Source organism: Antechinus flavipes, chromosome 3, assembly GCF_016432865.1.
Source record: "Antechinus flavipes isolate AdamAnt ecotype Samford, QLD, Australia chromosome 3, AdamAnt_v2, whole genome shotgun sequence".
In the NCBI taxonomy this organism is placed as follows: domain Eukaryota; kingdom Metazoa; phylum Chordata; class Mammalia; order Dasyuromorphia; family Dasyuridae; genus Antechinus; species Antechinus flavipes.
The window spans coordinates 327959675-327986909 of record NC_067400.1 but is presented as its reverse complement, the minus strand read 5'-3'; the positions used below and the strand labels follow the sequence as shown (position 1 = coordinate 327986909).

The window sequence follows — 27235 nt, the reverse complement described above, 5'->3', positions numbered from 1 at the left end:
CAATAACTTTTCCTGTAAAACAAAAGACAAGACTAGGAGGACAAATGGATCTTAATGCAATAGAAGCCCTTCAAAGATAATGCGAATGCCTTGATTCTATTTTCTCAGGGCTAGGTAGGCTCTATCTGCCCTTCTCTGGGGCCCTAGGATACTCCTGAATAGGCTGGGGTCTCTGATACTGGCTTGAGCTTATGTTGGCTGTTTCTCCCATTTTGGGGGGAGGGGCTAGTAATTAGCACTTAGATTCCATTTAACCACGTAACATAAGGTAGTATTTACAAGAATAAATGTTGAAACATTTCTCCAACATGTTGGGGACATAATCCTTCCTGTACCACCTCAGTCTTGGAGTGAGGCAATTAGGCAAAAACTTAGATTAGTTTTTTATATCTATATGTAGATGATGGCTGCATGGGACAGCTAAGTGGTATCACGGATAAATCTGAGTTCAAATCAGACATTAGCTGGGTGAACCTGGGAAAATCACTTCACCTCTTTATCTCTGTTTCTATCTGCTTCCCAGGGTTTTTGGGAGAATCAAATGAGATAATAATTGTAAAGTGCTTCTCATAGTTCCCAGCACATGCTAAGTACTATATGAATGTTAGCTATAATGATGGTGATGATTACAACTCAGTTCCCATTGGGGTGAGATCCTGAAGGTCTTCTCCAAAGCTCACTTGTTTCTTGAGAAGCTGCTGCTGTATTGATTGTGTAACCTGAATTCTGGAAGCATGAGACACTGAAGCAGTTTCAATGCTTTTTTGGTCATGGGGCACCGAACCTGAATTGGCTCTAAATCTGAACTTTGGAACAAAAGGATGCTGAGGAGCTTTTTAGACTTCTCAAACTCACAGGCTCCATTCCCTTCAATGATCAAATTCTTCCAAAAACTTTAAGGCTTAAGAGCTGAATTTGACATGCTTTTTTGAAATGGCTCCATATTCAATGACTCTCCTCCTCTCAAAATGGTAGCTGCTGACCAGAACCAGTTACAGAATATCTATACATGTCCACAATCTGAACCTACAAGATATTTCCCCTCCTGTGTTCTCATGAATCTTCCAGAAGCAGCTCCTTAGCTTCCTCCACATGGAGAAATGCCATCTTCTTCCTGATGCTCTTCATATGGAGATGCCATTTGAGGCACTCTGGGCATGCACAATATCCCTATTATTCAATTATTTCTGATGAAAATAGCAGAGCTGAATACAAAAACATGAGAAGCCAGAGAAACCCAGAAAGGTAAATTTATTTGAGCAATTGAAAGGAATTCTATGATAATGGAGTCCTAACATTCTAAGAAAGGGAGAAGAACCAAATGTTCCTTCAGAACCTTAATGTCTTCAAAGGGCATTTAGGGAGTTAAATAAGAAAAGGAGAAGTTCCAGGGATGAATTATTCTCTTGTCATGGCTTTAAAGGAGGAAAGAAAAGAAAAGGCAAAAGGAGTAAAACAGAATGAGGGAGGAAGAGTGGGACCTTACTATTGCCAAAAGTGTATAAGCCATCTCCTGACTCTAATACTATACACAGTTCAAAACTGAGGTTTTCAGGGAGAGGTAGTTTACATGGGGGAAGGGCAGAGGGGAGCAGACATCAAATCAATCTCACTTTTATAGCAACTGGTATAGAAATACTTTAAACCCAGAAAAAGGAGGAAGACTAATATAATAAGACTATAACAGGGAGGGAATTGTTTTAAGCAAATCTAATTTCAACTTCCTTTATAATATTGTTATTACATAAGTTATTCTTTTGATATTGCTCACTTGTCTTGGTATCAGTTCCTATAAATTTTCTCAGATTTCTCTGAAACCGTCTCATTATTTCTTATAAAAGAAAAATATTCTATCACATTCCTATACCATAACTCGTAGTCCTTCCTTAGTTCGTGGGCATCTCCCTCAGTTTTTGATTCTTTGCCACTACAGAGTTACTATAAATATTTTGTACATACAGGCACTTTTTTTCTTTCTTTGATTTCTTTGGGAAGAGGCCTACTAGGAGTCAAAGGGTCACTAGTTAATAGCTTCAAAAAATTATTTTCTCTTCTTTTGTATGCATTAATTAAAAAAATTGAGTTCTAAATTCCTTCCAATCCCTCCCTCATCCACTGAAAAGATGAGAAATATGATTTTCATTATATGGTATATGAAGTTATATAAAAAATTTTCTATATCAATCCTGTTTAATACCTTTTTAAATAGCTGGATCATAGTTTAAAAAAGCTTTTGGCTTTTCCTGACTTCTACTCCTGAATTTTTGATTCTGAAATATGCCTCTGTTCTGTCTCATCTTGGAACTTCCCTTGGCTTTTAGGGCCTTCTGTTCATGTGACCTTCTCAAACTGGAATATTCTTATTCTTTTCTTCCATTGGTGAGTTTTTCTTGGGGCCTTAATTTTATGGCAGGGTATAGGCAGCCTTCCCTATTCTTCTCTATTCCCTATTCTTGAACTTCTGAATTTCAAAACCATATGCCAGCACAGGATATCTTTGACTTCTTTCCTGCACTCACTTTTCTATTCCTTTTTATATGTTGTCTCCCTCTATTCTAATGTAAGCTACTTATGGGCATGAGTTATCTTTTTATTTATACTTGTAACATCAGTGCTTATTAACACAATGGCACAGTTCTAAATGTTTAAAAAAAATACTTTTTTTTCATTCCTTCCTCTTTCCTTAGGCACAATTCCAATTTTCTTTCCAGAAGGGCTGGACCAGTTCATGATCCTATCAATAGTGCATTAATGTACCTGTTTAGGCATATAGCCTGCCTCTCCAGCACTTGCCATTTTCTATTTTGACAACTTTGTCCAAGTTGATACTGTCATGGCATTACCCAATATTTGTTTTAATTAGCTCTCTAATAATTAATGATTTAGAGCATTTTCCCATGTGGCTATTGATAACTTTAGACTTCTCCCTCTAAAAAATATTTACTCACATTCTCTATTTATCAACTGGGAGATGGTTCTAGTTTTTTAAAAAATGTTTTTATTGATATCATCTATTTTTTTTACTTCATTAAAGTTTTTCAAATATCCTTCCTTCCTCCCAACCCCAAAACTACCCATATAATGCACAGTATTTTCAGAGAAGAAATAAATCAATTTATTGATTGAGCAATAAATTGAAGAAGTTTGATATCATATGCAATGTGTGATATGCCTACATTTATTTCCATGAAGAGGAAAATTGGGGGTATCTGCTCATATCTCTTCGTTCAGATCCTGCTTGATATTTATAATTTTTTTATATTTACTTTTGATTTTTGTGTGTATGTATTTGTTTACATCATTATATTTAATACGGATGTTGTTTTCTTTGTCGCTGCTTATTTCACTTTGCAGTAGTTCATACATATTTCCATGCTTCCCTATATTCGTTACATACATCATTTCTTATAATACAATAATATTTCATTACATTCATGTATCACACTTCCTTCTTATTCTAAGTTCATTAACTTTGTGCAGAAGCTTTTCAATTTCCAGTAATCAAAGCTATCTGTTTTATTTTTTGCAATTACTTCTCTTGTCTGGTTAGTAATACATCCTCCTGCCCAAAGTTGTGGGAAGGAGATGTATGTATTTTTGCAACCCCAGAAGATTCCATAAATAAGTTTTTTAACTCTAGTTTCTTTGGTAGTTTGTTCCGTTCTATATTTTCCCTTTTGTTTATCTTTCTGTTGGACTTATACAAACCTGAGAGAGGGATATTGAAGCTTCCTGTCATTGTATTTCTGCTTGTGTGTTCTTGTAGCTCACATAATGTTCCTTTATGAATTTAGATGTTAAAGTATTTAGATCATTTATATTTAAGCCTCTATTTATCTCAGTTTCCTCATCTATAAAAAGGAAATATTAATACTACCCTCCCAGAGTTATGAAGATCAAATAAGATAAAAATGGTCAAGCAGTGCCTGGGCACATAGTAAGCACTATAAAAATGTTAAGGTGTTATTGTTATTATTACTACTACATTATATTATACTAAATTATTACTACTGTACTATTATTACTTATATTGATTTGTTGTCTGAAGTTTCTTTCAGCATAAGATTTTCTTGTTTATATAGTAAGCTTGATACATAGTAAATATTCCTCCATTTCCCTCAGTTTTATTTTGTGCTGTTATTATTTTTAGATGGGTTTCTTGGAAGCAAAAGATTGTTTTGCAAGGTTTTGTTTTTGCATTCAATTTGTAATATTTTTGTTTATTAAATTGTTTAATTCATTCACATTTAAAGTTATGTTAGGTTTATATTTTCCTTCATCTACTTCTAATTATAATTATCTTTTCAAGTTATAATTCCTCCTTTCCCACTCACATGCAGTACTATGTTCCTTCAATTACTTTAATTTAATCTTTTTAAAGGTAGCCCTATTTTGACTTGATTTCCTTCTCCTATCTCCAAACCCCTCCTCTCATTACTTCTTTCTTTTTGGAGTTTTGCTTCCCCTACTTTTTTCCCCTCTTAGTCAAGTAGATTCTCCCTCCCTTCCCCAGACTTCAATGAATCCTACTTATCGTATATGTGTGTGTGTGTGTGTGTGTGTGTATTCTTTGCCAAAAAGGATTACTCTTCCTCTTTTTATTATTCATTCTTTCTTCCTATCTTTTCTAGAACTTAATTCTCCAATTCATGATCCCTATAATTATGTAATCACTCTTTTTTCTCTCTATTTCTCTTCTAATCAAAACTCCCAAGATATCCATTTAGGTTCTCCCCTCTAGGAAATTTTTGTCACTGCTTTATAGTGCTTGATCCATGGATTCCTCTTTTTACTTGGACCTCCCAGAACAATGCCAGTTATTATAGGTATCAGAGAAAACACTGGGCCATGGTAGGCTCCTTCATTATAGGTTTCTTTATGTCAGTCTGTTGCTGTTGCTGCTGTCCTTAACTTCGAAATTTATTCATTCCTCCTGCAATTCTGTTGTCTGAAGTGTTTGAGAAGCAAACAATCTCTTCAGGTCTGGTTTTCTGTTTAAGAATGTTTCAAATGCCTCTTTATTACTGAACATTTATATTTTTTCATATATGGTTAAGTTCGGATTTGCAAAGTAGGTCACCCTGGATTACATTCTGAGCTCCATAACTCTTCAGAATACATTATTCTGTCCTTTCTATGCTTCCTGATGAATACAGAATAATCTTAAGTCTTTCGAATTCCCTTTCCTTTGTATTTGAAGATCTTTCTCCTGATTGCATGTAGTATTGAAATCAATTGCTAAATTTAACCACTATGATTCTTGTTTGATTTTTTTTTTTCTGGAAGGGTTTTTAGATTCTTTTAATTGGTATTTCATTTTCTATGTTCCGAAGTTCTGGGCAATTCTCTTCTATTATTTTCTCTGTCATGAAGCGTAAAAAAATTTTTTTGTCCTGTTGTCGTCTTCTGGAAGACCTATTAGGCTATTTTTAATGCATTTTGCCTTTAAGAATAGTATGTTTTGCTTCCATAGTGAGCATATATCTTTTAATGTTGATTTTTGATTCTCTTCTTTTAGTTTGTCCTTCAAATCTATGCATTTGCACTCCCAATTTATTGTTCCTTCTTTTGAATTTGTTGAGATTTGCTATCTCAGATCTCAGTTTTTCTATGCTGCCCATTATTTTTTGCTGTGCACATCATAAATTCTCCTCTCGTAATTCTCATTTCTCTATTGATTCACTCAAGAACAGTATATTGTGGTTCTTTGCTCTCCTCTCATTCCACAGGGTCCTCAATTTCATCAAGTGTTTTATCATTTTGTTTTGTTTTGTTTTCCAATATTTATTCGTGTATGCTTGAATATGTTTCCTAGACTTTAAGGTCATATTTCCCTCTGTTGTTAATGATTTCTCTGGTTAGATTCAAGATCTTTTAAGTTTTCTTCTTCCTGAAATGTTTGGTAATTTCCCTCCTTTGCCTCCACCCTCTAATATTTTCCTATTCACTTTCTAACTGTTTCTTTCTGATGGTGCTTTAGGGACTGGATCTCAAAGCATTTCAGCTTCCTCTATGTTGGGCAATTCACAGTTCACCTGCCAAGAGAGGTTTGAGAAGTAAGGAGGAATCAAGAGAAAGTTACTAGTCTTCCATATTTGTTGCCCATATAACTCAGAAGTCAGCTATTATTCTTAAAAAACTGAGTCTGCTCTCTCTTAGAAATAAGACTTTTGTCAAATAAACTTGTGGCAAAATTTTCCCTATTTTTCCCATTTACCTGCATCTCTTTTAATTCTACTTGCATTGAGGATGGACAGAAGCAGCTACACCCAAAGAAAGAACACTGGGAAATGAATATAAACTGCTTGCATTTTTGTTTTTCTTCCCGGGTTATTTATACCTTCTGAATCCAATTCTCCCTGTGTAACAAGAGAACTGTTTGGTTCTGCACACATATATTGTATCTAGGATATACTGTAATCTATTTAACATGTAAAGGACTTCTTGCCATTTGGGGGAGGGGGTGGAGGGAGGGAGGGGAAAAATCGGAACAGAAGTGAGTGCAAGGGATAATGCTGTAAAAAATTACCCTGGCATGGGTTTTATTAATAAAAAGTTATTTAAAAAAAAGTTCAAAAAAATTCTACTTGCATTGGTTTTATCTGTGTAAAAGCTATTTTGTTATATTAATTATTTTATCCTCTGTGATCCTCTCTATCAATTGTTTGGTCATGAAGTACTTTATATGTGCTGTCTCATATCATCTTCACAACAACTCAGGAGGGTAGGTATTATTCTCATTTTATAGATGAGGAAACCGAGACTGAGAAGTATTAATTGACTTGCCCAGAATCATACAGATAGTATGTGTCAAGGCAGGATTCAAACCTCTAGTCTTTTTAACTCCAGTTATTCTAGAATTCTGGATAGTGCTGTAAATGTTGCATAGTGAGTAACATAAAGATTAATGAGTTCTTCCTCTAATAGTTGGAATATTTTAGGTTAGCAAATACTAAGCTATTGTGCTGAATACTGTGATAATATAATCTGTTCCACTTAAGTTTCAAAGAATCGTGAGAAAACTTGTAGGTCCTGATACAGAATGAACTGAATAGAGGTAAAACGGCAGTTTAAACAATCACATGGAAAAGAAAAAAAGACTTATGAACTCCAATCACAGCTAAGCATACATGAAAAACTCTAGACAATTATGAAACATGCTATATATCTCCTAAAAGTCCATCATAGTCCATCATGACTCAAGGTACAGAATTTTACTAAGAGTTCAACTTGTATTAAGTGATCTTTTCATTTATACTGTGTTAGTTACTATATATATTGTTCCCTTAGTTCTCCTTATTTCATTCCATTATCAATTCACACAGAACTTTCAACATTTCTCTCAATTTCTTATTTTTGTCATTTCCTATTCCACATTAATCTTCATTTTACAGGAAAGTTTTAATCTAATGCTGAATGTCAGGAATACTGGAAAGGAGACTTGGGTAACTTGAGCTGATGGCTTCTAAATTTCCTTCTCTCAATGAGGCTTTATGATTCTGAGATTGGCCTGACTACAATATAAAGACATTACTCAGAATAATGAGAAAACATAGTTGGAGATCCAGGATTATGATAGGTGGAAGACTGATGCTGATTGGATGCTGAGTTGGTAACTCCGCTGGCACCAATGAAGAATAGTTATAAAATTTTTGACAGATCTTTTCTATTTTTGTCTATCTGGTATCCTTTCAAGCCTAATTCCTAAAACATTCCAGATAATCCTTAAATTATTAACTTCAAGTTATCAAGTAATAGTTATGGTAATAAATTGGGTAGATGTACATTTACCAAAGAAGTTAGCCACTGTTATGAAAGATGCTAGAGGGCAGAGTACAAATACTGAAGAGGAACTCACTTTAGAGGATGAGGTCCTCCAGATGCTCCTACTTGCAAATGACACAGAGCTGATTTTATTAAGTCCATAAGTTGTTAAACATGATTTGCAATTACTCAAAAAAGTTCAGTCTAACTTTCTGCACAGGAAATATCAAGTGTAAGAGAATGAGTTCCTACTATTCTACACATTTGAATAGTTAGATCACAGAAAGAACATTTGAATAAATACTAAAGCTAGACAATGAAAAGGAAAAAAAAAGCAGCATTTTCAATGACCTCAAAATTCTCCCTGAATCAAAGGCCCAGTCTTTTTAACATTAATATATTTTTGGTGATGAAATATGGGTAGTGAATTATGTAAGATAATAATCACCAAAAAGACAATGGAGAGGCATATAGCAGACTGTGTGTAAAATGCAACTTATCAAGAAGAACTGTGCCAGAGAGTTATAAGGATACTATCAGAGATTTTTTTGACTAGCAAAGAGGTGAACTGGTTACATAGTGCAAACCAGAGATAGCTAAATTGCAAGTTGTGTATTTTATAGGTATATGTACTTTGATGTCAGAAATCTAAAGGAAAAGCCCTTACAATGTTAGGAGAATCCCCTGTAGAAGCTTTATAAGAAATTATGGATAAGCAGCTCACACATAATACGAGGTGTAGATGGTCATGATCTACTTTGAGGAATTACAGACACTGATGAGGCCTATAGCTTTATCAAAGTAGATTCTTCAAAACACACCTTATTTAAGGCAAAGGAAAAGTATAATTACCATTAGTCCAATGCCAGTTGAAAATATACACCTAAAGCATGTTTCCATATTTCTATACATATATTTTAATTACAAATGCATTTTTCTTAGTTCAATTATATGGGATCCTTGAGGGAATAGATTTCCTCTATTTTCATATAGTCCCACTATCCCTTCATCTCTGCCCCTGTATACCTTTGGATTACATAACATTTAGTAAAATAGCAATGTAATTTGTGAGTACTAAATTAATTACAATGGTGTTGACTTTTAATTAGGTACCATAACTTCTGATTATGATGTGCTATGTTTGTTATAAATGCAGAAATGAACAAAATTATGTTAAGCTAAGTTTTAACTTAATATTCATTTAGCATATTTATTTACAATAATATGTTCAATTTTTTATCATAATATGAATAATCCACTTATGGTTTTGATTTTCAGGTAGTGATCAACATTATTTATAAACAATAAGCAAGATCATTCACTGACAGAATGTACAGTAAGTGGGCATTATGCTACACCTACAGTTCTTTTGTTAAAATGCCCTAGGAACAATACAGATTTTATCTTTTTTCAAAAAAGATTTTGATGTATTTTTCCCTACACAAGCTTAGAGGGGTGTATGTCAAAATGATTCTTCCATTAAATAAGAGTGTCCAAGAAAAGACGCTATTTTATGATGTGCTCTTTAAATCTGAAAATAAATCATTGGCATACTTGCAAAAAGTTGCTTTTCCTTAGTTCTGTCAAAGTGATTTTGCCAGTCCAGGATCTGTTGACTGTGTAGAATATTCTCTGAATAACCTGTGTGCAAAAATGAAAGCAAGATAATATTAAATACATGTTTAATTATCAAAGGTTGTTCTATGAATTAAACCAAATGAATGTTTAATTTATTTTTCCAAGATTTCTAGTTAAATGACACATGCTAATTTTGTACAGATCCCTGTTTCCAAATTACATATTTCTATCATACATATTATTGAGGATATTATCTAAATGCTCCTCTTTTCCATGTATCTGTCCCTATTATATGCATCAAAGCCCTACATTATCTATCATCCATGTATTACATGCCTGTGTCATAATCGTAAGGGGGGGGAAGATTAATGAGGATTTATCTACTTACTACTAGGTGGCAATCTATATGAGGGAGGCATTATTCAGCTATTTGCTTCATCCCATCTGTGTTTTGAAGGTTTCTGATCTTTAAGAGTACATTTATATGAAAAGGTGGATTCCTTAATAAGAATTAACATTGTAAGCAATAAGAGGTAGCATGACACAATAGAGATCTGGCCCTAGAAGTGGGAATACCTGAATTCAAGTCCTGCTTTTAGACACATTTTGTGTGATCCTGGGCAAATCACTGAACCCCTAAGTGTTCTAGATACCTCTCTAAGATTATAAATTGTAGATAAATTGCTAAACTATATTGACTGAGAGCATTTTCTCATCCATGATTTAACTCTATTAATAGAACCAGGTCTAGTCTTTATTATCATCTGAAGTAAAAAATAATTATAACTGTAGTTCTAGTTTAGTCTTTTATTAGAAATCAGCAGATCTAAAATACCAGACAGCAGTTTGTGCATAAAGTATTGATTCAGATTATCAGGAATTGTTTTTGTGGGTACAAGAGGGAATAAAGAAGGTGGAAAGATACTACACTTGCTTCAATTTCTCTAGGGAAAAATTGTTATCTATTGAATCTACCTGATTCCCATTTGAATCAATAGAAGCAGTACCTTAACAATTGCAGGAAAGAATAAAAATTTGATTAGTTTTCTATTTGATTGGGTGATTTTTATCCTAGGAGCCAAAGAAAGAATATATAAATCTTATACCTGTGATCACTGTGTTATCTTAGGAGATAATCCTTTTAAATAGATAAGGAGGAGGGTTAAAGTTCAGTTGCTTAGAGGAGATAGTATAATCCCATAAAGCAAAGATCAAATACATGTGTACTCAAAATTTTAAGGCAGTTTTAAGCTATAAAACTTAAAACTGTGCGGCAGCTAGGTGGCGCAGTGGATAGAGCACCAGCCCTTAAGTCAGGAAGACCTGAGTACAAGTGTGGTCTCAGACACTTAACCCTTCCTAGCTGTGTGACCCTGGGCAAGTCATTAATCCTAATTGCCTCAGCAAACAAAACAAAACAAAACAGAACAAAAACTTAAAACTGCTTTAGGAGGGATATAAGGCATAATGTCAAAGTATAAGAAAAATTAAGAATGAGAAGATATGGCATACAACTGAGGAACTCTTGTACAATTACTTATTTAAACAAGCTAAAAATGTCAAAAATGGAAAAGGGATAAAAGAACAACTATTGACAGCTTGCAACCATTTCCTATAGAAAACTTTAACTAATGTAAATCAATAACCATAATGAAGAGCCCCAAATAGCCTACAAATTTTTTTGTCAGCAAATAACCTCTCTATAGAAGCCAAGGGCTATACTACATTAGAACAAAAACTAATTTATAAAACCTTACCTAGGAAAATAATAGAAGATAATGGGCAATACTTCATAATCTCATTCATGTGAGTACTGCCTTCCACAATGAAGATAAACTCTCCCTCCCCCGATAATGTCTGTCAGTTTTGTGAAATTCTTGTCCATTTCTTCAAGTAAATCTTCTGCAGGGGCCCACTAACTGTATTGGGGGGCAGTACAGATACTGATGATGTATTCAAGTTGTCAGTTAGTTACTCCTCACTCTTACTACATGATTGATCCATCTCTGTTTGTCTCTCTTTTCTTCTCTCTCTAGGTCTCTGTCTGTCTTTCCCTTTCCTTTCCTCTCTCCTCATAACCACTCAAAGGAATTTGGCCTTGGTATTCACAGAAGAAAAAAAAAACAAGTGGATGAATGTCTCTTGTTTCTAGAGATTCTTGGCCTGTGGTATGTGAACTTGTTAATTTTTTTTTCAACTATATTTCAATGTAATTGGTTTTAATCCTATGTATTTTACTTTATGCTTCTAAAATTTATTGTGAGTTGGGTCCATATGCCTCTTCAGAATGTCAGAGATTCATGGCATGAAAAAAGTCAAGAGTCCATCTAGATTATAATATGCAGTTAAAACACACAACCAATGAAACTGGATCATGAGTATATATAGTAACTTGCAGTCAGTTAACTGCAGCTGAATAACAAACTGGGTCTAGAATTGAATTAGAAGAACATGGGTTAGATGGAATTTGGGAGACTGTTTAGTTCTTTTAAGCTTCTCCCAACTTTTTTTTTTAAATAAGTTTTTTTTTTTTTTGATGATGCTATGTAGCAGCAAATAACACTTGATAGCATTTTAATAGTGCTTTAAAGTTTGCAAAGTTCTTTGTATATTATTATAAACAATAATAGCTAACATTTATATAACACTACGTGCCAAATACTTCACAATGATTATTTCATATGATTCTCATAACAACCCTGGAAGGGAGGTACTATTATTACTTCTATTTTACAGATGAGGGAGCCAAGGATGACAGAAATTAAATGACCTGCTAGAATCACACAATCAGTAAGACTGTGAGGCTGGATATGAACTCAGGTCTTCCTGATTCCAGGCCTAGTGCTCTGTCCACTGTGATAACTTCATGGAATATCAAAATCTCTAAGGAATCAAAACTGCAGGTCACCTAAAGAGTAATTTAGAGATACATGATAAGCTGCAGAATGCTACCTATGAAGAATTATGAAGGAGAAATGGTGTAAAAAGTATCTGTGAACTGTACAGCTGGAAAAGGAGATAGACTAGTCATCTAAGAGTGAGAAATAAAATAGAAGGATAGTCCATGTACTTTGCTGGTATTCAAGAAATTTTAAAGAGAATTCTAGTGTGTTAGACGGTCCCTCTTGGGGACTATTTGACATGGAGAAGACTTGTACAGGATAAAAAGTCATGTGTTTGGTGAAAGACAATGGCCACAAAAATTAGATCACAGATCTATTGAAGAGAATAACAAAGACTGATATACTCTCATTTTTTATGGAAACTTTAAAAATAACATCCTTTATCAGACTTAATAGTTTTGGGTTTTAATTAGGCTTTTCTTAATGCCATTTAGTGAACTTTTGATTTTCAACATTTGGCAGTGATGTGGTATACTTTAGGCCAGGCTTTCATCTTTGAAATTTAGATTTTTTTCCTAGACTATGTTTTCTCTAAGCAACATATTGTCAGATCCTAATCATTAGCCTATTTTGTTACTCTTAAATTTTATTGAGGGGATAAAAGTTTCTTTAATACCTCAACTCTTATGAACTCAGTCTCATGTATAGTTAATTCATTCACCAGAACACTCATACCCTTACCTCATGATCATGTTAAAACATACAAAATCCCAAGATCTTTCTTATTTTTGTGCCATGCCTATTTTTGCCATTGCCGTGACTTGATTCTAGATTGCTCCATATTCTTCCACTTAGTTAATCTTGTTATGGCTTCACTTTCCCCTCTACCCATTTTTGACCCATTTCTTTCATATCCTCCTACCTCAGAGACCAGACTTTCCCACAACAATAATGTTTCCCTCTCTAGTCGTTCTTTCCAGCACTGGCTATACCTTTTCTTACAGCCTTGGGCATATTGGTCTTCAATGAAGAGTCGGATTACTCCTTGTTCCCATTACCATTTCCAGCTTCTATTACTCAGCTACCTCTCCTTGTGTGAACTCAATAAAAACTTTCTACCCAATATAAATGGTGCTGGCAGTTGTGTGCTATCACCCTCTCTCTTTTCTTGGCAAGTTCAGAACCTGGTTTACTACCTCCCTCCTCCCCACTCCCCACAACTTTCTTTATACCAAGGGAACCTAACATTCCTACTGATGCTCTCTGTAATGCCTTAAACTCCTAATACTTCAGTCTTCTTAAATCCTGGAACCTATTCCTTCATTCCATTGAAGTTGCATATAAGGGTGGTCCCAGACTGGATTTCATTACCCATGAGTGTTAGAAACTCTGACATTCCTCTTGCAACATCCATCATTCCCTCTCTTCCTACTAACCATCAAGTAAAATATAAATTCTTCATTATTAATAATGTGGCTCCAAACTTAAAGCACCATCTGATTCTATTCCTCTTGATGTATTCCACCTTTCAGTCAAACTTGACTTCTATAATATGCTTGCTCTGCCTTCTCCATCTCTATGTCTTTGTACATAGCATCACCCATATTGAGAATCATTTTCATCTCTTAGAAGTTCATTATTTTAGGTACCATTTGAAAGTCCTGTCCATTCACCATCCCTCCCTGACTACTGCAAGTTAGAGTTTGATCATTCCTACCCAACATTTTCCATGGTACATCACTTGGACCTCTTTGTACTTATTTCACATTCTCTTTAGTTTATTGTGGATCAGGGTCTATGCATATCTATTTTAGTATCTTACAAATTAATATAGCACCTCATATATATTAAATGGGTAACTGATACATATTTCTTGAACTCAATAGTGCTAGTATTATTAATCTTTTTCGACAGATAAGGAAACAAAGACACATAGAGATAAAGTGATTTGCCCATGGCACTCAAAATTCAAGACATCTGAATCCCAGTTCAATATGTTTTCTACTATATCAATGGTTCCCACTCTTTTTAAGTATAAGGGTCCTTTTTAAAATAAAAATTTTAAAGTCCACATTACAATAATTAGCATTTAACAATTGAGAAAATATGATAAAAAGGTAGTATGGATTCTATTATGCTTAAAAATATGTTACAAGGGTATGTATGTATCATCACCAGTCATTTTTATCTATTATCTTGCCACTGGACTGGATGGTTCTGGAGGGGAAAGTGAGGCAGGGGACCGTGTACTGCCCTCCCTCCCTCAAATCCAATGCACTTGCATAGCATGGCATCACCTCCCTGATGTCATGGTCCTCTTTGAGAAGGAATGACAAACAACATTTATGGAGATTGTTTGCTTATATATTGTATCAAGCCATTTCATGAGATGAGTTCCTGGAAATAAGTCTGAATTCCTCTTTCCTTCCCCTTCCCTTGTACTTTTCAGGCCCCAATTTCTGGGAACCACTGGAGTTTATTATTCTTGATTCTTTTTGTTTAAAGTCTCTACCACTAGGATCTTACTTATTTCTTTTCTCAACTTTTAAAAATCTGTTTTAACATTTAAAGTATATCTGACTATGAAGAATTTTCCTTTTCTGTTATAGATTTTAAAGTGATGTGGGCCTTCCCCACTTTCGTCTGCAAATCATCACTGATTCTTCACTCTTGGTTAGAATGAAATACAGAACAGCAATTTATCTATCACTTCTATATTCTGGGAGGTGAAACTGCTGGCAACTCAATAATTTATCAGATGCTCTGCTTTTAACAGAATTAAACTTTTAGGAGATAGCTGAATGGATGGTTGAAAATTCCCATCATTGCTATAGTTTGCCTCTGTGTCCAGTTTATCTGTACCAGACTAACACCATCTATATAGCTTCTTTAGAACTAGATGGTTTGTAGCATTTTTCCATAATCACAATACTTCTATTATCTTCTGTTTTCTTAACACAAATACTCTCAATTATGTTTTCAGGCTCAGAATTACATATTTCTACAGAATTTGTTTTTCTTCTTGCCATTCAGAACTATTATCTTCCCCGTTTATTCCTCATTTCTTAGATTTGATTTCTTCTAAATAAAGTACATCTTTTTATTCCTGTATCCTAAGAATGTTTAATCTTAACAATATATTAATTTGGCATTCAGGAGGAATTCAGAAAAGGAAATTCTCAATTTTCTTTGTTTCTATTGATACTTTTCTGCTTATTCTAGATTTTTTTTTGTTTTGTTTTAGGTAGCTTTTAGATAAATCCTCTCTAATTAAAGAATAAAGTAAAAACTCTGATGAAATCTTTTACTAATATGAAAAACAAGCTACTGGGGAAAAACAGAGTACATAGTGCCTATGGGAAAAAGTTAAGTGGAATATAATGAAATTATTATTTCTGGAAGATAAACAGCCATAGCTGCTAATTGATAGTTATTTGTATTGGAAGTACATGAGAGGGGAGTAGTAGCTTGAGGTATGGCAGGGAGACAGGCAGGCTTTTAAAGAGTCTTCCAAAGAGTTATTGTGTTCATGAAAGCAGCTGTGGTTTTAGAAAAATGTAGTAAACCAGGAAATAAAACTAAAGGACTGCTGCCACAACTAAGAGGCATATGTTATATCTGTCTCTCTATCTAAAAATCTGGAGCCAGAGCCAGAGCCAGAGACAAAGAGGTATAGGGAGAGGGAAAGAAAATGAATTCTAAAAATGGTAAAAAAATTTGGGAAGATATCTAGAAAGAAAAAAGATTCTGAGAAGAGGAAGGAAACCAGTGTCAATAAGACAGGTAAATGCAAGTACTTGGCAAAGTACAAAAGAAGAAAAAATATATACATTCTTGTATTTATATAGCACATATCTAACAGACCTCTGGAAAACAGATTTCAAAACTTAAGGTGAGACTCTCAAAAGATGATACAGCTCAAGAGGAAAAAGAGGTTCTAAAAATATACAATTTTGGTAATACAAAGTTAAATAATCTCAATAACAAAGAAAAGGGAAAGCCTCTAAATAAATAAATGTGTATATATAAGAACCTGTAGAATGGGAATGGGGAACCTTTTTTCTGGCAAGTGCCATTTGGATATTTACAACATATTTGTGAGCCATACAAAATTATTAAATTATAGAACTGAAGCAGTGGAAAGGTTGTTGTACCTAGCTTTCAGCTCATCATTGCCTGTGATGAACTTAGTAAATGATTTTGTAGGCCTTATGTGGCCCAGAGGCCAGAGATTTTCCACCCCTGCTCTAAAAAATAGTGAACTAGGTGAAAAATTTAAGGTCTATCCTGTAGAAAAGAATATTAGAGAGAAATTTCACAACTATTTTAAAATATCTAGAGTGTAGGGGGCGGAGCCAAGATGGCAGAGCCGGCACACCGACTCTCTAAGCTCCTCTCATTCCCCTCATAACCAACTATTTAATTCAGCCTCAAAAATAACTCTTCCCTGCTTAAATTCATGAAGATTAAAAGCACTACAACTTACCAGCCAATCCGGAAGATCACCAGGAAAGGTTTGTCCTGAGGGGCCAGGAACAGACTAGCACAGGCAGGGAGAGACTAGTGTCCTGAGCAGACCAGGGGCGGGGGTGATCTCTGTAGCTAGAGAAGTTATAGAGACGACTCTGCTATAGACTAACTGCTCTGCCTTGATTACAAAGCAGTAAACTGGCAGAGAAGTTAAAGCCTAAAACAGAGGGTCCTCTAAAAAACTCCAGAACCTAACGAGATCCGGCTGTAACCCCTCAAACCTGGAAGTGACTCAGGCAGACTTTACCCCAGGCCTGTGGCCACATCCGGCAGTTGGGGGCCTTTGTGGGGACAGTTACTAAGCTGCACGACAGTGGGGCACAGCCTGGGCAGTCTCTAATCGGCAGTGTGGGGGGCTCGGCCTGAGGCGATAGAACCTCCCCAGCTGACTGCGCTTCCCGGGCAGAGACTTCTGGTCCCTGAAAATCCATTCACTGCTCAGCTGCTAACACCCACAGCCCCAGGGCGGGATTTGGCTTGGGAAGTGAAACTCTCACTGCTCAGCCTCTAGCCCCAGGGCAGTCGTTATCTCACAACGTGTGTGTGTGTGGGGGGAGGGGGAGTGTCCTTTGAAGGGCCCTTTCCCAGCCCGGCCCTGCAGGCCTAAGTTACTTTCGGGTGGGGAACTCTTTCCCAGAGCACTCCAGTACCTCGCTGCTCTTTGTAGCCGGCTGGCAGGACAGCTACCCCGTCCATATACCTTTCACTGCTCTGCAGAGGAAGCTGGTAACCTCCTGGCTCTGAAGGCAGACCTTACAGGCTTTAACAAAATGAGTAAAAAAATCAAAAGAACAATTGATAGTTTCTATACAGAAAGAGAACAGCTTTTCAACCCTGAAGAGACTAATAGCAGACAGTCTCCAGACAATTGTTGGTCTCCAATACAAAAGGCTCTCCTAGAAGAGACTATTAAAAACCTTAAAAGAGAGCTAGAAGAGAAATGGGGAAAGGAAAGAGAAGCTATGCAAGAGAGTACAGAAAAGGCACATAATTCACTAAAAGAAAAATTTGATAAAGTGGAAAAAGAAAACAACTTCCTGAAATGTGAATTGGAAAAGGTAAAAAACTCCCAAGAAGTGCAGGGAAACAGAGTTTGTGAATTGGAAAAAGAAAAAACTCACTAAAAAAAAAAAAAAAGAAATTAGTGAAATGGAAAAAAATTCCATAGAGCAAAACAACTCAATTGGACATATACAAAAAGAAGTAAAAAAACCTAATGAAGAAAATAACTCACTAAAAATCAGAACTGAACAAATAGAAATGACTGATTCACTGAGACATCAAGAATCAGTCAAGCAAAACCAAAAAAATGAAAGATTGGAAAAAAATGTCAAATATTTACTTGGAAAAACAACAGACCTAGAAAATAGATCTAGGAGAGATAACCTGAGAATCATTGGACTACCCAAAAATTATGATGAAAAAAAGAGCCTAGATACTATTTTACAGAAATCATCAAAGAGAACTGCCCAGAAGTAATAGAACCAGAAGGGAAAATAGGTGTTGAAATAATTCATCGAACACCTTCTGAAAAAGACCCTAAAATAAAGACTCCAAAGAATGTTGTGGCCAAACTTCAGAATTTCCAGACTAAAGAAAAAATTTTACAAGCAGCTAGGAAAAAATAGTTCAAATACCGAGATGCCACAATAAGGGTCATGCAAGATCTGGCTGCCTCAACATTAAAGGATCGAAGGGCCTGGAATCCGATATTCCGAAAAGCAAAAGAACTTGGAATGCAGCCAAGAATAAACTACCCAGCTAAGCTGAGCATTTTTTTCCATGGAAGAAGATGGACATTTAATGAAATAGAGGAATTCCGTGTGTTTCTAAGGAAAAAACCAGACTTAAACAAAAAATTTGATCTCCAACAACAGGACTCAAGAAAAGTAGAAAAAGGTAAAAGGAGCTCTTGAGAACTGTATTTCTGTTGTGGATATAGACAAAAAGCATATGTATAATTTGATTTTACCAATATAACATAAAAAAGGGAAGTAGAAATGGAAAGGGGATAGTGTCAGAAAAAGGGAAAAGGGGAGATAAAAAGAGGGAAACTACTTGCGATGATGAGGCAAAGGAAACCTATCATATATGAGGGAACTTAGAGAGGGGGGAGGAACATTGTGTGACTCCTACTCTCATCAGAGTTGGCTCAAAGAGGAAATAATTGACATATTCGTTTTACAGAGATTCTTCTCTCACTTTATTAAAAAGTGGGAGAGGAAAAGGGAGAAGGAAAAAGAGTAATAAGGGAAGGGTACAAGAAAGGGGAAGGGATTTAAAGGGAGGAGAGAGGGATATTAAAGAGGGAGAGCTGCATGACGTAAGCGGGAACAATAAGTTTAACACTAGGGAAGAAGGGAAGGAGGGCAAGAAAAAGAAATATATAATTTGAGGATATTAGGATGGCAGGAAATACAGAATTAGTCATTTTAATTGTAAATGTGAATGGGATGAACTCTCCCATAAAGAGGAGGTGGATAGCAGACTGGATAAAAAGTCAGAACCCTACAATATGTTGTTTACAGGAAACACATTTAAAACAGAGAGATATATACAGAGTAAAGGTAAAAGGCTGGAGTAGAGTCTATTATGCTTCAGGTGAAGTCAAAAAAGCAGGGGTAGCCATCCTTATCTCAGATCAAGCAAAAGCAAAGATTGATCTAGTTAAAAGAGATAAGGAAGGAAACTATATCTTGCTAAAGGGTACTATAGACAATGAAGCAATATCAGTATTAAACATATATGCACCAAGTGGTATAGCATCTAACTTCCTAAAGGAGAAGTTAAGAGAGTTGCGAGAAGAAATAGACAGCAAAACTATAATGCTGGGAGATCTCAATCTTGCACTCTCGGAATTAGATAAATCAAATCACAAAACAAATAAGAAAGAAATTAAAGAGGTAAATAGAATATTAGAAAAATTAGGTATGATAGATCTCTGGAGAAAACTGAATGGTGAAAGAAGTATACTTTCTTCTCAGCAGTTCATGGAACCTACACAAAAATTGACGATATATTAGGACATAAAGACCTCAAAATTAAATGCAGGAAGGCAGAAATAGTAAATGCTTTCTTTTCAGATCACAATGCAATAAAAACTACATTCAACAAAAAGTTAGGTGTAAATAGACCAAAAAGTAATTGGAAACTAAATAATCTCATCTTAAAGAATGATTGGGTGAAACAGCAAATTATAGACACAATTAATAATTTCACTCAAGATAATGACAATGGTGAGACATCATACCAAAATTTATGGGATGCAGCCAAAGCGGTAATAAGGGGAAATTTTATATCCTTAGAGGCTTACTTGAATAAAATAGAGAAAGAGAAGATCAATGAATTGGGTCTGCATCTTAAAAAGCTAGAAAAAGACCAAATTAAACCCCCCCAATCAATTACTAAACTTGAAATTCTAAAATTAAAAGGAGAAATTAATAATATAGAAAGTAAAAAAAAAAAACTATTGAACTAATAAATAAAACTAAGAGTTGGTTTTATGAAAAAACCAATAAAATTGATAAACCTTTGGTAAATCTGATTAGAAAAAGGAGAGAAGGAAATGAAATTAGTAATCTTAAAAATGAAAAGGGAGAACTTTCCACCAATGAAGAGGAAATTAAAGAAATAATAAGGGGTTACTTTGCCCAACTTTATGCCAATAAATTTGATAACCTAAGCAAAATGGATGACTACCTCCAAAAATATAGGCTTCCCAGATTATCAGAGGAGGAAGTAAATTGCTTAAATAGTCCCATTTCAGAAAAAGAAATGGAACAAGCTATTAATCAACTCCCTAAAAAAAAAATCCCCGGGACCAGATGGATTTACATGTGAATTCTACCAAACATTCAAAGAACAATTAACCCCAATGCTTTATAAACTCTTTGAAAAAATAGGGAATGAAGGAGTCCTACCAAATTCCTTTTATGACATAGACATGGTACTGATACCTAAACCAGGTAGGTTGAAAACAGAGAAAGAAAATTATAGACCAATCTCCCTAATGAATATTGATGCTAAAATCTTAAATAAGATATTACCAAAAAAACTAAAGAAAATCATCCCCAGGATAATACATCATGATCAAGTAGGATTTATACCAGGAATGCAGGGCTGGTTCAATATTAGGAAAACTATCAATATAATTGGCCATATTAATAATCAAATTAACAAAAACCATATGATCATCTCAATAGATACAGAAAAAGCATTTGATAAAATCCAACATCCATTCCTATTAAAAACTCTTGAGAGTATAGGAATAAATGGACTTAAAATAATCAGTAGCATCTATTTAAAACCAGCAGTAAGCATCATATGTAACGGGGACAAACTGAAACCATTTCCAATAAGATCAAAAGTGAAACAAGGTTGCCCACTATCACCGTTACTATTTAATATTACATTAGAAATGCTAGCTTTGGCAATAAGCGTTGAGAAAGAGATTAAAGGAATAAGAATAGGCAATGAGGAAACCAAATTATCACTCTTTGCTGATGATATGATGGTTTATTTAGAGAACCCCAGAGACTCTACTAAAAAGTTATTAGAAACAATCCACATCTTTAGCAAAGTTGCAGGATACAAAATAAACCCACATAACTCATCAGCATTCTTATACATCACTAACAAAACCCAACAGTTAGAGTTACAAAGAGAAATTCCATTTAAAGTAACTACTGATTGTATAAAATATTTAGGAATCTATCTGCCAAGGGAAAATCAGAAACTTTGTTAGCAAATCTACAAAACACTTTCCACACAAATTAAGTCTGATCTAACCAACTGGAAAAATATTAAATGCTCTTGGATTGGGCGAGCAAATATAATAAAGATGACAATACTACTTAAACAAATCTATTTATTTAGCACTACACCAATCAGACTCCCAAAAAACTATTTTTATGACCTAGAAAAAATAACAAAGGTCATATGGAAAAACAAAAGGTCAAGAATTTCAAGGGAATTAATGAAAAAAAAAATCAAATGAAGGTAGCCTAGCTGTACCAGATCTAAAATTATATTATAAAGCAGCAGTTACTAAAACCATCTGATATTGGCTAAGAAATAGACTAGTTGATCAATGGAATAGGTTAGGTTCAAAGGACAAAACAGCCTATAACTTGAATAATATAGTGTTTGACAAACCCAAAGATCCCAGTTTTTGGGATAAGAATGCATTATTTGACAAAAATTGTTGGGAAAATTGGAAATTAATGTGGCAGAAACTAGGCATTGACCCACACAACACCGTACACCAAGATAAGGTCAAAATGGGTTCATGACCGAGGCATAAAGAATGAGATTATAAATAAATTGGAAGAACATAGGATAGTTTATCTCTCAGACCTGTGGAAGAAGGAAGAATTTATGACCAAAGAAGAACTAGAGATCACTATTGACCACAAAATAGAAAATTTTGATTATATCAAATTGAAAAGTTTTTGTACAAACAAAACTAATGCAGACAAGATTAGAAGGAAAACAATGAACTGGGAAAACATTTTTACAGTCAAAGATTCTGATAAAGGCCTCATTTCCAAAATATATAGAGAATTGACTCTAATTTATAAGAAATCAAGCCATTCTCCAATTGATAAATGGTCAAAGGATATGAACAGACAATTCTCAGACGAAGAAATTGATACTATTTCTCCAAATCATTATTAATCAGAGAAATGCAAATTAAGACAACTCTGAGATACCACTACATACCTGTCAGATTGGCTAGAATGATAGGGAAAGATGATGTGGAATGTTGGAGGGGATGTGGGAAAACAGGGACACTGATACATTGTTGGGGGAATTGTGAACACATCCAGCCATTCTGGAGAGCAATTTGGAACTATGCTCAAAAAGTTATCAAACTGTGCATACCCTTTGATCCAGCAGTGTTTCTACTGGGCTTATACCCCAAAGAGATACTAAAGAAGGGAAAGGAACCTGTATGTGCCAAAATGTTTGTGGCAGCCCTGTTTGTAGTGGCCAGAAACTGGAAACTGAGTGGATGCCCATCAATTGGAGAATAGTTGAGTAAATTGTGGTATATGAATGTTATGGAATATTATTGTTCTGTAAAAAATGACCAGCAGGATGAATACAGAGAGGACTGGCGAGACTTACATGAATTGATGCTAAGTGAAATGAGCAGAGCCAGGAGATCATTATATACCTCAACAACGATACTGTTTGAGGATGTATTCTGATGGAAGTGGATCTCTTCGATAAAGAGAGGTAATTCAGTTTCAATTGATCAAGGATGGACAGAAGCAGCTATACCCAAAGAAAGAACACTGGGAAATGAATATAAACTGTCTGCATTTTTGTTTTTCTTTCCGGGTTATTTATACCTTCTGAATCCAATTCTTCCTGTGCAACAAGAAAACTATTCAGTTCTGCACACATATATTGTATCTAGGATATACTGTAATCTATTTAACATGTAAAGGACTGCTTGCCATTTGGGGAAGGGGTGGAGGAAAGGAGGGGAAAAATTGGAACAGAAGTGAGTGCAAGAGATAATGCTGTAAAAAATTACCCTGGCATGGGTTCTGTCAATAAAAAGTTATTTAAAAAAATATATCTAAAGGGGTTTTAGGAAGAAAAGTGAGTGAATTTGCTTCTTATTGCTATGGAGGGCAGAACTAGTTAATGCTAGTGGGTGGAAGTCATAGGGAGGCAGACTGACTCAATAAAAGAAAGAACATCTGGACTTTCTGAATAGTAGAATGAATATTTTTTTGGGTGAAGTATTGATCCTTTTTCTCTAGAAAATATTTTGGCAGAGGCTGGATTACCATTTTTCAAAGACATGATAGAAAGGGTTTCTGCATTAGTTAGAATTGGACTGAATTCATTACAGCATACCTAAAATTTTCTGGGGGAAAAGAGAAAAGTATTCTTGGCTCAAATATAGTTTTTTACATGGAAAAAAAACAAAAATGTGTGTGCAAAAAGGCAAAAAAACCTGATTTATGACAGTTTAGTTCAGATATTTCAAGTATAGTTTGTCTAATTAAATGAGTAGGGCAAGTGAACTTTTCACGCCTAAGGAGATATTTGGCAGGGAGATCACAACTTCTTCCACCTGAGCAAAAGTAGTCTACAAAATAGGACTAAAGCAGTGTCACCTATTTTGTCTCTAAACTTGATGCTTATTGGCTTTTATTTGTAATTAAAAATAATTGATTAACTAAATGTTATTTATGTTTTATCACTTGTACTAAATTGGGGATGGGGACCTTGTCTTCTTCAGTATACAGAAGATGCTTAATTCTTTAAAAATGAATCTATGGGAAAGTTCTTTGAAAGGTGTAATAAAAACGCACTGTGAAGTATTGGATATGCATTTTTCCATGATTAATGCCTTCATCTTAAAACATGTTATTTAAAACATTTGTTGGGGCAGCTAGGTGATTCAATGGATAGAACACCAGCCCTCTAGGGCCTGAGTTCAAATCTGGCCTCAGACACTTGACACTTACTAGAGGTGTGACCTATAAAAAGTATTATCTTTTTATAATGATCTTAAAGGTTGAATTATTGATTGATAATATTAAAAAAAGAAAAATAATGTGAAGTTTTAATTATTTGAAAACCAACATACCGTAGTGATATAGCCAACATACCGTAGTGATATAGCGGGAATGGAATTCTGGAGCATCCTTAAGGAACGTGAGGCCAGGGTGTGTATCCACGACATCCTAGGAAGATCATGCCAAGCAAAATGTAAAAACAATAAAAAATAAAATTAGTAATCTAAATTGGTAGTTAATTTTTACAGATCAGAAACATTTTCAAGATCTAAATATGATTTTTGTGTTTTATGTAACAAGGGCCATAGAAATCATCAATTATAGAAATATAGCACCCAGAGTTACATTGGGATTAAACCTTTGAGACTATTAAACTCAGGACCTTTCTGAGGAAATCGGCCCAGAGATATTAAGTGAATTGTTTAGGGTCAACCTGGGACATTAACTGACAGAGGCAGATTCAAGTCCTAGTTTTCCCTGACTCCATATCCAGCATTCTTTCCATTATACTATACTGCCTCTCTATATCAGTCACATCAGGGAAAATAATTTAACAGATCTTGGCAGAAACAATTAAAGATGAAGTCAGGCACAATCCAGTCATAATAATTCTCCTTCCTAATCTTGGAGATACTACGAAATATTGAAAGAATAACTAAATTGTTAGACATTTGTATGTGTCAAATTTTATGAACTAGATACTAAGAGGAGAAAAAAATAGACTATGCTTCAGTTATCTTTGTTTTTTCTAAATGGTTTTGATTTTTGAACTTATACCTATGGGTCTTATTAAGATTGTTAATACATCAAAAACATAATAAAATATGCTTATATTTACTTTATTTTCCCCCTTTTTTTGTTTTTGTTTTCAACATTTGCTTTAACATTTTGATTTTGGATTTTTATATCCAAGAGTTTTGTTAAGGATTAATTTCTAAAATGTATAGAGAATTGACTCAAATTTACAAGAATACAAGCCATTCTCCAAATGATAAATGGTCAAAAGATATGAACAAACAATTTTCAGGTGAAAAAATTAAAACCATTTCTAGTCATATGAAAAAATGCTCTAAATCACTATTAATCAGATAAATGCAAATTAAGATAACTCTTAGGTACCAATCTCAAATTGGTTAAGATGACAGGAATGAATATTGGAGGGGATGTGAGAAAACTGAGACACTGATACATTGTTAGTGGAGTTATGAACTGATCTAATCATTCTGGAGAGCAATTTGGAACTATTCCCGAAGGGTATCCTGGGCATACCCTTTGAGCCAGCAGTGTCTCTACTAGGTCTGTATCCCAAAGAGATCATAAAGGAGAGAAATGGACCCACATGTGCAAAAATGTTTGTGGAAGCTCTTTTTGTAGTGGCCAGAAACTGAAAACTAAGTGGATGCCCATCAATTGGAGAATGGCTGAATAAATTGTGGTATATGAATGTTGTGGAATATTATTGTACTGTAAGAAATGACATTTTCTGTAAGAAAATGATTTCAGAAAGGCCTGGGGAGACTTACATGAACTGATGCTAAGTGAAGTGAGCTGTACACAGCAATACTAAGATTATGTGACCATCAACTATGAGAGACTATTTTCAACAATGAGATGATTCAGGACAATTCCAATACACTTATGATGGAGAAAGCTATCTGTATCCAGAAAAAGGACTATGGGGACTGAATGTGGATGACAACATACTATTTTCATCTTTTTAATTTTTGTTTGCTTGCCTTTTTTCCCCATTTTGATCTGATTTTTCTTGTCTAGCATAATAATTGTGGAAATATGCATAGAAGAATCGCACCTGTTTAACATATATTACATTACTTGCTGTCTAGGGGAGGAGAGAGAGGGAAGGGAGGAAGAAAAATTTGGAATAATAGGTTTTGCAAGGGTGAATGTTGAAAACTATCTTTGTATATATATTTTTTAAAATAAAAAGCTATTATTTAAAAAAGTATAGAGACTTATTGATTTGAATGAAACTAAATTGAATATTTTTTTATTATAGAAAATAAGAGGGTGACTTAAAAATTTTTCGATTTGGGGGTAGCTAGATGGTAACAGTAGACAGTACATAAGCCCTTGAGTCAAGAGGACCTGAGTTCAAATTTGGCCTCAGATACTTAACACTTCCTAGCTGTGTGACCTTGGGCAAGTCACTTAACCTCAAATGCCTAAAAAAAAAAAGAGAAAAGAAAAATTAAGATTTTGATTTCCATTTTTTTCTTCCTTCCCAAGACAAGAAATCTGATAAGGATTATATATGTATAAAAATATTAAACATATTTCCACATTAGTCTTGTTGTGAAAGAAGAATCAGAATAAAAGGGGAAAACTACGAGAAAAACAAAACAAAACAAAATGAAATAGTATGCTTCAATCTTCTTTCAGTTCTCTCTGGACATAGATGGAATTTTCCATCACGAGTCTTTTGGAATTATCTTACATCACTGTATTGCTGAGAAGAACTAAGTTTACCAAAGCTAATTATTGCATAATGTTGCTGTTACTGTGTGCAGCGTTCCCCTGGTTCTACTCACATCACTCAGCATCAGTTCATGTAAGGTTTTCTAGATTTTTCTAAAATGAGCTTGTTCATCATTTCTTATAGAACAACAGTATTAAATTACATTCATATACCATTAGTTCAGCTACTGATGAGCATCCCTTCAATTTCCAATTATTTGCCACCCAGAGAGAGTAGATATAAACATTTGTGCACATGTGAGTCCTTTCCCTTTTTTTATGATTTCTTTGGGATTGTATTTACTTTATTATTTCCACCATCTGTCTTACCTTTATATGCTGCTTCTAAAGAAATTGTGGTAGGAATAGAAACCAAAAAAAAAAATCAAAATGACAAGAAATGTATATTAAATAAGAGTAAGAATCTATGAATGAATGAAGATTTTTATGGAACAGTTCTTCCAGTAAGCCGAAAAGAGAACTATTATCTTGCTTTCAGGACTG

General features: G+C 34.5%; 1 protein-coding gene across 4 annotated transcripts in view; it reads right to left on the bottom strand.

Annotated features, from left to right (window-relative positions):
• PPP2R3A (protein phosphatase 2 regulatory subunit B''alpha) overlaps nucleotides 1-27235 on the bottom strand; it is a 214947-nt gene that overhangs the window by 68358 nt on the left and 119354 nt on the right. For all 4 annotated transcript variants that reach the window (XM_051985596.1, XM_051985597.1, XM_051985598.1 and 1 more), the window contains 2 exons: nucleotides 24350-24424; nucleotides 9319-9405 (listed from right to left, as the gene is read on the bottom strand). In XM_051985596.1, coding sequence (XP_051841556.1) covers nucleotides 9319-9405; nucleotides 24350-24424 — 162 coding nt within the window. The remainder of the gene's footprint in view (nucleotides 1-9318; nucleotides 9406-24349; nucleotides 24425-27235) is intronic.